General features: G+C 40.6%; 2 protein-coding genes across 8 annotated transcripts in view; both read right to left on the minus strand.

The window, feature by feature from the left end:
- Positions 1-2,787: 2,787 nt before the first annotated feature.
- wbp2nl (WBP2 N-terminal like) lies at positions 2,788-12,149 on the minus strand. The gene is made up of 8 exons (XM_077205700.1): positions 11,924-12,149; positions 10,905-11,013; positions 5,957-6,095; positions 5,777-5,869; positions 5,534-5,674; positions 5,340-5,420; positions 5,173-5,258; positions 2,788-3,224 (listed from the first exon to the last, which is right to left on the minus strand). Exons 1-8 carry the CDS (start codon positions 11,980-11,982, stop codon positions 3,171-3,173), a joined length of 762 nt encoding a protein of 253 aa, XP_077061815.1. The 5' UTR covers positions 11,983-12,149; the 3' UTR covers positions 2,788-3,170.
- Positions 12,150-12,629: 480 nt separating this feature from the next.
- The window catches only part of rrp7a (ribosomal RNA processing 7 homolog A), a 15,865-nt gene continuing 15,659 nt past the window's right edge, over positions 12,630-12,835 (minus strand). For 4 of the 7 annotated variants that reach the window (XR_013195497.1, XR_013195496.1, XM_077205696.1 and 1 more), the window contains one exon: positions 12,630-12,835. This exon is cut by the window's right edge. The gene's annotated coding sequence lies outside the window, so the exon portion shown is untranslated. The other 3 variants (XR_013195495.1, XR_013195493.1, XR_013195494.1) reach the window with 3 other exon arrangements.

Genomic DNA, 12,835 nt, shown 5'->3' on the forward strand with positions numbered 1-12,835 from the left:
TTTCCACTGCATGGTACGGCTCAGTACGGTTCGGCGCGGTACGGTTCGGCTCGCTTTTCCACTGCGTGGTACGACTCAGTACGGTTCGGCGCGGTACGGTTCGGCTCGCTTTTCCACTGCATGGTACGGCTCAGTACGGTTCGGCGCGGTACGGTTTGGCTCGCTTTTCCACTGCGTGAAGACGAAGAGGGAGAAAGTGAGTTAATAAGACGCTATAGATTAGATCGTGCAGGGATCATGTTTGTGACCGGTTTTATTAGAGACACAATAACATCTCCGACACAGCCCAGGAATGGCGTAGTACCAGATATTAAATCACTACTGTACATTAAGATATTTGTCAGCTGGGAAAATGCATCAACGCAGCAGTGATGATTTGGGTCTGTCACAAACTTCTGTAAGCAGAGTGATCACACAAACATTACAGCATTTCAGAACCTCTTATTGTGTCGCAGTTCATTTAGTTTCCACTGGACATTCCCACATTGCAGGCTCAAAAAATGCATTTATGAATATAGCAGGCTTCCGCACAAGCAGGGGGAATGAACCGTAAATAATTTATTATTAACCGCTATAAGCTCCCACGTCTGCTTCTGTGCTGTGACACCCGGCCTTGTGTTCATCCACTAACTGGGCTCACAGTAAACACTGTTCCTCTGTCCAGTTCAGCTTTCTTGTTTTTTATTCCATGTTTGCTACATTAAAACCAACATTCAAACCAACACTTAAATAGACTGGAACAATTTTTATCATTCTAATCCAATCAAATACCTTATAGGAAATTAACAGTTTGGTAAATAAAAAAAAGGATTTATATACACAAATATAATGTGTGTGTGTGTGTATGAGAATGGTCAAATAGGAAAAATTACGCATGTAATTTCAAAATGAAGGCTTAGAATAGACCCTATACTTAAAATCACTCTATTTTTCCTTCTTGGACAACCAACCAATCACAGTCTTCAAAAGATTGTGTCATACATAGCAACGGGGTCAGCCCCGCCTCCTCACTAAGATAAAAGTTTTTGTCTTTTCCTTACTCAGAGTTGCTCTCAGATCGGTCCCGAATCACTCTTAAGCTAAGACTCCTACGTAAAAGATTTTAAGCTAAATTAAGAGTTTTCTAAAAGGAGTCTTAGATTCTTTAGGAATACGGGCCCTGGTTTTTAGTGATGCTTATTTAGAATAATAAATGTGTATGATTTAGATATTATTTATGTAATTATTATACCCTTTATCAATCACACATGTACAATTTTAGTTAATCAATTATTATTATGCATTTATATATTTATATAATAAATATATAAAGGTAATATAAATACGCTTTAGCATCAATAGATAAAGCTATAAAATGACTACATGTGAGCTTAAATGTTCAATTCTCTCTATACCTTTATCAGCTGTATAAAATAACTTCACAACTTTTACTTGCACTGATATACAGTAGCGAGACTTTTTCTTTTAGTTGTCCTCTTTCATAGACAGCTGTTTTCTTCTTGCTGTGTAAATTTATTTAAATTCTTACTATTTTAATACTTTTATTTAATAAGTGAATTACGCTGCTTCTCTCGCGAGAGATGAATCTCAGTTTCACTCTTTCTCAGCGTGTGATTGGCTGTTCGTTACTGATGTCACACTTGAACTCCTAAACTCAGGATCAAAGCCCGAGTTGACAGAAAGTTGATGATCAGCATCATGTGACCAACAAAGCCTGGTTGGATTGGTTTGGTTTTGTCAACTCGAAACTAATCCTGTAACCCTGAGTTTGTTCAACTACCATCATGGTACAGGCCCCAGGTGTCACTGCAACTCTGATAACAACTGGAACTGATCAGTATAAACTATATAGACATTATTTTTTTACTACATTAATAAAACATATTAAACAACACTGGTTAAGTATGATGATGTTACTTACATGATCAGCGACACTGAGCACAGACTTCATCTTACAACCACAGACGAGTTACAGACAGCTGACGCTAATGACCACAACTGATGATGATGATGATGATCACACACACATGATGATGATGATGATGATGATGAACACACACACATGATGATGATGATGATCACACACACATGATGATGATGAACACACACAACACACATGATGATGATGAACACACACACATGATGATGATGATGATCACACACACATGATGATGATGAACACACACAACACACATGATGATGATGAACACACACACATGATGATGATGAACACACACACATGATGATGATGAACACACACACATGATGATGATGAACACACACACATGATGATGATGATCACACACACATGATGATGATAATAATGACCACAACTGATGATGATGATGATGATGATGAACACACACACATGATGATGATGATGATGATGAACACACACACATGATGATGATGATGAACACACACACATGATGATGATGAACACACACACATGATGATGATGAACACACACACATGATGATGATGAACACACACACATGATGATGATAATAATGATAATGACCACAACTGATGATGATGATGATGATGAACACACACACATGATGATGATGATGATGATGAACACACACACATGATGATGATGATGATGATGAACACACACACATGATGATGATGATGAACACACATGATGATGATCAACACACTGATGACATCAGCGCTCACCTGTCACTGGAGTTTTACTGACTGTATGGTTTTGTGAACAGCTGTAACATGACAGATGATCTGCGGTGTGTGTGTGTGTGTGTCTGAAAAGAAACACGAGAACACTGAGAGAATATACAGTTTTTATTCCTCCATCTACATCACTCGCGCGCACACACACACACACACACCAACTTCAGTTGTCACCTACTCTACTGTTACGATCTGTGAGTATTTTAATTACATTATCAAAAGGAATTTACATAATCATCCAGAAACAAACACACACACACACACGATTAGAAACTGAGCAGGAAGAAATACAGGTGTTAATTTCACTCTCGCTGGTTAAATATTAAAGTCAGAGTGTATTTATGAAAACTGCTGCTTTCATCACACAGAATCAGATGGAAACGAGTCAGTCGGATCCGGTCCGGGATCCAGTCTGGGTTGTGGTCTGGGATCCGGTCCGTGATCCGGTCCGGGTTCTGGTCTGTGATCCGGTCCGTTCACATGTTCTTCTTGTCGGGATTCTCAGGAGGATAATACGGAGGCGGCTGATCCTGATGAACAACACATGAGGAATCATTTGAAATGACTCGCGTTCACTGAATCACCAGTAGAAGTGTGTGTGTGTGTGTGTGTGTGTGTGTGTGTATTCCAAATGGTCTCTGGAACTGCCAGTCTGCTGTAAAGAAAGCAGACTGTATTTGATGTATTGCTACTCCTTCAGGCTTCGAGACCCGGGTCAGACCCGAGGACACCGCCTCTCCACTCACGTCACTGTCTCACACACACACACCTCGCCCAGCTGGAGGCACTGGTCTGCTCATCTCATATTAATGACAATTTGATCCTAGAGTTAGATGTGTTACTCTCAAACTACCGCTGATACTATTCGTGACTTCCACATCCAGCTTGAGAAACCTCAGGCTGCGGAGTTCAACACGACTGGCCTCGAGCGAGTGTCTACTACAGCGACACACAAATCAGGTAACCAATAGGACCTTGTCTACTCTACACACATACTTTAAATAAAACAATGTGCAATAAATATGCAATGATGGTAAAAACTAAGTGATACTTTTAAATATTAAATTAAAATCGCCAGTAGATGGCGGTAAGTCACTGTCTTTATGAGTGAGTCATCGAGTCACGAAGCAGTGGCCGCATTTATGAACGATCATTGAATCTCACGATTCCTTCACAAATCACCACTGAGTGCTGCAGTTCTGCAAAATAGAGCAATGATATACCCTAGATACTGACAATACTGTTTTAAATCACTTAATTAAACTTCACTTAACAAAAGTGACCCTTTTGTCTGTTGAACTGTTGTATAAAATCAATGTCACATTTGGAATCGTGTGGATATTCGGGAAACATTGCATTCTCGCTCGTATAATATGATCAGCATTAAAAACACTGCTGGATATCAGTCTGCAGTTCGATCGCAGATTTAGTCGCACAAACAGCGCAAGCGGCTCGTGACAGAACACAGACCGACTGAATGACACTTTCATTAGAAAGTCTGAGATGAAGATCTCTGAACTCCAGCTTGTCTGTGTTTTCAGATCCGCACTTCTTCAGCAGTGTAGAGAGAGGTTGCCAGATACTACTGAAAAGACCGGGTAGAAAACGTGTTCTTTTAACAGAAAAAAAGCTCAACTGGGGGTTTAAATGACTGAAATCTGGCAACCGTAAGCACAAACGCTCATAAACACAGTCTGTAATGTGTTGTCGTCTCCTTTATTCGACAAAAATAATTTTTTTAAACATATTTCAGTGTCTTTTTCGTCAACGATATTGCATGTGTTGATATAGTCACAGTTATCGTTTAATGACGTGGGTGTCGTCTCGTCTTAGTCAGGGAAAAAAAGGTCGTCGACGAGCATTTTTCGTCATGGTTTTTGTTAACGAAATGAACAGTGATTGCTAGAACTGCAGATTTGCCTTATACAACATTAGGAGAATCAGACCCTTCCTATCGGAGCTACACAACTCCTTGTCCAAGCACTTGTTCTCTCCAGACTGGACTATTGTAATGCTCTCTCCTTCCAGCATCTGTCAAACCTCTGCAACTGATCAGATGCGGCAGCAAGAGTGTGTGTATCGAGCCGAAGAGACGCACGTCACTCTCCTCATAAACTTGCACTGGTTTCCTACAGAACAACCACTGGATCTTCTCCTCTACATCTAAACTCACTACTTCTGTCTCCAGAAGCTTGTGTTCTGCAAGTGAACGGTGTCTTGTGTGCATCATCTCACAGAGACACAGAATCACTTTCACAGACCTTCACCTGGACTGTTCCTGCTGGAGGAATGACCCAACTCAACCTGAGCTGATGAGGCTTTAACATCTTCAGGACACTCGTGCACTGTGGCCCTCTTGTTGGTCTGACTGCTTCTATTCTTCTCCTCATTTGTAAGTCGCTTTGGATAAAAGCATCTGCTAAATGATTAAGTTTGTGTGTGTGTGTGTGTGTGTGTGTGTGTGTGTGTGTCTCTCACCATGGGCATGTAGACGCTGTGAGGGTTGCTGGGATTGTAAAATGCACTACTGGCCGCTTCTGCTGCTTTGGCGTTTCCTGGAGCGACTGTGAACGACAGACAGAGATCAGATCATGTAAAGACACGATATAGTGTGTGTGTGTGTGTGTGTGTGTGTGTGTGTGTACCTGGAGGAGGACACCAGTCCTGTGGGGGTCCGGGATACGGAGGAGGCGGAGCCATGTACATGGGAGCACTGGGATACACACCTGTTCAACAACACTGATCATCAGTACTGAAGCGTTCATCAGCTGTGTGTGTGTGTGTGTGTGTGTGTGTGTGTGTGTGTGTGTGTGTGTGTGTGTGTGTGTGTGTGAGGTACCTGCAGCAGTGGCGGGGTATGGGTAGGGGCTGTACGCGGCCTGAGGCATGCTGGGATACGGGTACGGCTGAGGCATGGCTGGACTGGCGTATCCGTTCATCCCTGCGGCCGCTCCGTTCTGAGCCGGAGGAGCTCGAGACGCTGACCAACACACACACACATTATTCATAAATATATTGACCTATATATATGTGTGTTTTTGTAAAACACAAGAGTGTTTAAGCATCAATAAACCAGACAAACCGTTGGTGGCCAGTTTGAAGAGCTGCTGTCCCAGCTCGATGGCGCCTCCGCTGGGGAAACACATCTTAAAGTTGGCCTGGCCTTCCCAGCCGCCTGAGACACACACACACACACACGTGAACATAGCACTAACACAACACACACACTCAGTGCAGGTGCATGCTGGGTAAAGCACTCTACCTCCCGCCTCGGCTTTGATCAGGCCCTGGATGTAGTTGGCGGCGAACACTGGCTGTTCAATGCTGCAGTTCTTCATCAGGTAATACGGGAACATGAAGGAGCAGAACTTGTCTTTCATCACACCGCTCACAAACACCATCTGACACACACACACACACGTCTGATTAACCTGTGTTGGGGTCAGTTATGGATAAATTAGGATGTGTTTGGGTGGGTTATGGGTTACTTTAAACTATTGGGTAAGTCATGGGTTAGTTAAGATGTGTTCGGGTGGATTATAGATTATTTTAAACTCTATTGGGTCAGTCATGGGTTAGTTAAGATGTGTTCGGGTGGATTATAGATTATTTTAAACTCTATTGGGTAAGTTACAGGTTAGTTAAGATGTCTTCGGGTGGATTATAGATTACTTTAAACTCTATTGGGTCAGTCATGGGTTAGTTAAGATGTGTTGGGGTGGGTTATAGATTACTTAAAACTATTGGGTCAGTTACAGGTTAGTTAAGATGTGTTCGGGTGGATTATAGATTACTTTAACCTCTATCGGGTCAGTTATGGGTTATTTAAGATGTGTTCGGGTGGGTTATGGATTACTTTAAACTCTATCGGGTCAGTTATGGGTTAGTTAAGATGTGTTTGGGTGGGTTATAGATTACTTTAAACTCTATCGGGTCAGTTATGGGTTAGTTAAGATGTGTTCGGGTGGGTTATAGATTACTTTAAACTCTATCGGGTCAGTTATGGGTTAGTTAGCATGTGTTCGGGTGGGTTACAGATTACTTTAAACTCTATCTGGTCAGTTATGGGTTAGTTAAGATGTGTTCGGGTGGGTTATAGATTGCTTTAAACTCTATTGGGTCAGTCATGGGTTAGTTAAGATGTGTTCGGGTGGGTTATAGATTATTTTAAACTCTATTGGGTAAATTACAGGTTAGTTAAGATGTGTTCGGGTGGATTATAGATTACTTTAAACTCTATTGGGTCAGTCATGGGTTAGTTAAGATGTGTTGGGGTGGGTTATAGATTACTTAAAACTATTGGGTCAGTTACAGGTTAGTTAAGATGTGTTCGGGTGGATTATAGATTACTTTAAACTCTATCTGGTCAGTTATGGGTTAGTTAAGATGTGTTCGGGTGGGTTATAGATTACTTTAAACTATCGGGTCAGTCATGGGTTAGTTAGCTAGTTTTCAGGTGGGTTATAGATTACTTTAAACTCTATCGGGTCAGTTATGGGTTAGTTACCATGTGTTTGGGTGGGTTATAGATTACTTTAAACTCTATTGGGTCAGTTATGGGTTACTTAGCATGTGTTCGGGTGGGTTATAGATTACTTTAAACTCTATCGGGTCAGTTATGGGTTAGTTATCATGTGTTCATGTGGGTTATGGATTACTTTAAACTCTATTGGGTCAGTTATGGGTTAGTTAAGATGTGTTTGGGTGGGTTATGGATTACTTTAACCTCTATCGGGTCAGTTATGGGTTAGTAAAGATGTGTTCGGGTGGGTTATAGATTACTTTAAACTCTATTGGGTCAGTTACGGGTTAGTTAAGATGTGTTCGGGTGGGTTATGGATTACTTTAAACTCTATCGGGTCAGTTATGGGTTAGTTAAGATGTGTTTGGGTGGGTTATATATTACTTTAACCTCTATCGGGTCAGTTATGGGTTAGTTAGCATGTGTTCGGGTGGGTTATAGATTACTTTAAACTTTATCGGGTCAGTTATGGGTTAGTTAGCATGTGTTCGGGTGGGTTACAGATTACTTTAAACTATCGGGTCAGTCATGGGTTAGTTAGATAGTTTTCAGGTGGGTTATAGATTACTTTAAACATTATCGGGTCAGTTATGGGTTAGTTAGCATGTGTTTGGGTGGGTTATAGATTACTTTAAACTCTATTGGGTCAGTTATGGGTTAGTTAGCATGTGTTCGGGTGGGTTATAGATTACTTTAAACTATCGGGTCAGTTATGAGTTAGTTATCATGTGTTCATGTGGGTTATGGATTACTTTAAACTCTATCGGGTTAGTTAAGATGTGTTTGGGTGGGTTATGGGTTACTTTAAACTCTATTGGGTCAGTTATGGGTTAGTTAAGATGTGTTTGGGTGGGTTATAGATTACTTTAACCTCTATCGGGTCAGTTATGGGTTAGTAAAGATGTGTTCGGGTGGGTTATAGATTACTGTAAACTCTATTGGGTCAGTTACGGGTTAGTTAAGATGTGTTCGGGTGGGTTATGGATTACTTTAAACTCTTTCGGGTCAGTTATGGGTTAGTTAAGATGTGTTTGGGTGGGTTATATATCTTTAACCTCTATTGGGTCAGTTATGGGTTAGTTAAGATGTGTTTGGGTGGGTTATAGATTACTTTAAACTCTATCGGGTCAGTTACGGGTTAGTTAAGATGTGTTCGGGTGGGTTATAGATTACTTTAAACTCTATCGGGTTTGTTATGGGTTAGTTAAGATGTGTTCGGGTGGGTTATGGATTACTTTAAACACTATCGGGTCAGTTATGGGTTAGTTAAGATGTGTTCGGGTGGGTTATGGGTTACTTTGAACTCTATTGGGTCAGTTACGGGTTAGTTAAGATGTGTTCGGGTGGGTTATAGATTACTTTAAACTCTATCGGGTCAGTTATGGGTTAGTTAGCATGTGTTCAGGTGGGTTACGGATTACTTTAAACTCTATCGGGTCAGTTATGGGTTAGTTAGCATGTGTTCGGGTGGGTTACAGATTACTTTAAACTCTATTGGGTCAGTTAAGGATTAGTTAAGATGTGTTCGGGTGGGTTATAGATTACTTTAAACTCTATCGGGTCAGTTATGGGTTAGTTAAGATGTGTTCGGGTGGGTTATAGATTACTTTAAACTCTATCGGGTCAGTTATAGGTTAGTTAAGATGTGTTCGGGTGGGTTATAGATTACTTTAAACTCTATCAGGTCAGTTATGGGTTAGTTAAGATTTGTTCGGGTGGGTTATGGATTACTTTAAACTCTATCGGGTCAGTTATGGGTTAGTTAAGATGTGTTTGGGTGGGTTATAGATTACTTTAACCTCTATCGGGTCAGTTATGGGTTATTTAAGATGTGTTCGGGTGGGTTATGGATTACTTTAAACTCTATCGGGTCAGTTATGGGTTAGTTAAGATGTGTTTGGGTGGGTTATAGATTACTTTAACCTCTATCGTGTCAGATATGGGTTAGTTAAGATGTGTTCGGGTGGGTTATGGATTACTTTAAACTCTATCGGGTCAGTTATGGGTTAGTTAGCATGTGTTCGGGTGGGTTATAGATTACTTTAAACTATCGGGTCAGTTATGGGTTAGTTAAGATGTGTTCGGGTGGGTTATGGGTTACATTAAACTCTATTGGGTCAGTTACGGGTTAGTTAAGATGTGTTCGGGTGGGTTATAGATTACTTTAAACTGTATCGGGTCAGTTATGGGTTAGTTAAGATGTGTTTGGGTGGGTTATATATTACTATAACCTCTATTGGGTCAGTTATGGGTTAGTTAAGATGTGTTCGGGTGGGTTATGGATTACTTTAAACTCTATCGGGTCAGTTATGGGTTAGTTAGCATGTGTTCGGGTGGGTTATAGATTACTTTAAACTATCGGGTCAGTTATGGGTTAGTTAAGATGTGTTCGGGTGGGTTATGGGTTACTGTAAACTCTATTGGGTCAATTACGGGTTAGTTAAGATGTGTTCGGGTGGGTTATAGATTACTTTAAACTCTATCGGGTCAGTTATGGGTTAGTTAGCATGTGTTCAGGTGGGTTATGGATTACTTTAAACTCTATCGGGTCAGTTATGGGTTAGTTAGCATGTGTTCGGGTGGGTTACAGATTACTTTAAACTCTATTGGGTCAGTTAAGGATTAGTTAAGATGTGTTCGGGTGGGTTATAGATTACTTTAAACTCTATCAGGTCAGTTATGGGTTAGTTAAGATGTGTTCGGGTGGGTTATGGATTACTTTAAACTCTATCGGGTCAGTTATGGGTTAGTTAAGATGTGTTTGGGTGGGTTATAGATTACTTTAACCTCTATCGGGTCAGATATGGGTTAGTTAAGATGTGTTCGGGTGGGTTATGGATTACTTTAAACTCTATCGGGTCAGTTATGGGTTAGTTAGCATGTGTTCGGGTGGGTTATAGATTACTTTAAACTATCGGGTCAGTTATGGGTTAGTTAAGATGTGTTCGGGTGGGTTACAGATTACTTTAAACTCTATTGGGTCAGTTAAGGATTAGTTCAGATGTGTTCGGGTGGGTTATGGATTACTTTAAACTATCGGGTTAGTTATGGTTTAGTTAAGATGTGTTTTTGTGGGTTATGGGTTACTTTAAACTCTATTGGGTCAGCTAAGGTTTAGTTAAGATGTGTTCGGGTGTGTTATAGATTACTTTAACCTCTATCGGGTCAGTTATGGGTTAGTTAAGATGTGTTCGGGTGGGTTATGGATTACTTTAAACTCTATCGGGTCAGTTATGGGTTAGTTAGCATGTGTTCGGGTGGGTTATAGATTACTTTAAACTCTATCGGGTCAGTTACGGGTTAGTTAAGATGTGTTCGGGTGGGTTATAGGTTACTTTAAACTCTATCGGGTCAGTTATGGGTTAGTTAAGATGTGTTCGGGTGGGTTATAGATTACTTTAACCTCAATCAGGTCAGTAATGGGTTAGTTAAGATGTGTTCGGGTGGATTTTAGATTACTTTCTAACTATCGGGTCAGTTATGTGTTCGGGTGGGTTATAGATTACTTTAACCTCTATCGGGTCAGTTATGGGTTAGTTAAGATGTGTTCGGTGGATTATAGATTACTTTAAACTATCGGGTCAGTTATGGGTTAGTTAAGATGTGTTTGGGTGGGTTATGGGTTACTTTAAACTCCATCAGGTCAGTCATGGGTTAGTTAAGATGTGTTCGGGTGGGTTATAGTTACCCTGTACTGTGTGAGGAAGACGGAGCCCTTCTTGGTCCCCTTGAACAGGTCGTTCTTGGGTGTGATGTCACTGAAGGACAGTTCGACGTTCTTACATTCTCGTAAGATGCTGAAAGACCAGGATGAAAACAGGAAGTGAGGTCACAATGGGAACTCAAGCGCACAGAACGGCCACAGTTTCTCAACAGATATGAACAAACACTGTTACTACAGTTCCTGCAGACATCACCGCACTGCCTATAATGATGATCTTTAACTGGGTCATTATCAGTGGAGTCAACGTAAACCACAGACTAACTATAGGATTAATATCAAGACTATTATGATTCATGACATTATAGATCTGTCAAACTAATAAAGATTATGATATGATAAGTGTCTCATAAGGATCAGCAGATCTGTACATGATGACAGTGTGTCAATCAGATTCGGTCAAAATAAAAACAACACAAAAAATAAACAACAACATACAAGACAAATCCTCCGTGTGAGTGTGTTATATCAGCGTGTATGATGTGTGTGTGTTATATCAGCGGGTATGTTGTGTGTGTTACTGTGATTATGTGTTGTTGTTGTTGTGTGTTCTGTACCTCTCTCCGGCCTGGATCAGCGGACATGATGTGTGTGTGTGTGTGTGTGTGTGTTACTGTGATTATGTGTTGTTGTGTGTTTTGTACTTCTCTCCAGCTTATATCAGCGGACATGATGTGTGTGTGTGTGTGTGTGTGTTACTGTGATTACGTATTGTTGTTGTGTGTTCTGTACCTCTCTCCGGCCTGGATCAGCGGACGTGATGTGTGTGTGTGTGTGTGTTACTGTGATTATGTGTTGTTGTGTGTTTTGTACTTCTCTCCAGCTTATATCAGCGGACATGATGTGTGTGTGTGTGTGTGTGTTACTGTGATTACGTATTGTTGTTGTGTGTTCTGTACCTCTCTCCGGCCTGGATCAGCGGACAAGATGTGTGTGTGTGTGTGTGTTACTGTGATTACGTGTTGTTGTTGTTGTGTGTGCTGTACCTCTCTCCGGCCTGGATCAGCACTCCTCCGTTCGGGTGATGGTTCTGGTTCAGCGTCATGTTCTCCCGCTGATCAGGACTCAATAAAACAGATGTAAACTTCAGCGCGATGGTCTTTAATAAAGGTGTGTGTTATTAATGTGCGATCACTCACTGACGATCCTCTCGGTTAACAGTTGCGCACTTTATTTCCGGCACCACGTGACTCCTCTCCGCTGATCACGTGGCCTGTGCTGTGACGTGTCAAGTCTGGCAAATAAAACCCATTAAACGTCAAAAGAACATTTTATCGTTTTTGAGGGTAAACCTTTTTTTTTTGTTAAAGGACTCGTATTTTGACGAAATGTAATATTTCATCTAATGCTCTTCTCCTAGTTATACTGCGTTAAATTTGTACATTTGAATCTGTTCTTCATGTATTTTTTATGAAGTTATATATTAATATAATTTCAAATAAGCACACACACACACACACACACACACATATAAATATATATATATATATATATATATATATATATATATATTTACTCCTTAAGAACATCTTGTGTTTTTAAAAGAACATTGTGATCCGATTATTTTTTTAGTTTAAACCAACATTTGACACACACAATACACCATTATGATTTATTTTTGCATCATAAACACAAATCATTATTATAAAACACAGTTACATGAGAGAGTAATAACACACATTCACTCACTGCTTTACTTCAGATAACTTTATTCCAAATGAAGATTCATGTAAACAAACAGAACAGCTGAAGGGGATTGTGGGTAGTGGATTCATCAGAAGGCTGAAGGGGATTGTGGGTAGTGGAGTCATCAGAAGGCTGAAGGGGATTGTGGGTAGTGGAGTCATCAGAAGGCTGAAGGGGATTGTGGGTAGTGGAGTCAGTTGTGGGTAGTGGAG

The sequence above is a fragment of the Siphateles boraxobius genome, unplaced genomic scaffold, assembly GCF_051911475.1.
Source record: "Siphateles boraxobius isolate OS27281-9 unplaced genomic scaffold, OSU_SipBor_1 54, whole genome shotgun sequence".
NCBI lineage: Eukaryota > Metazoa > Chordata > Actinopteri > Cypriniformes > Leuciscidae > Siphateles > Siphateles boraxobius.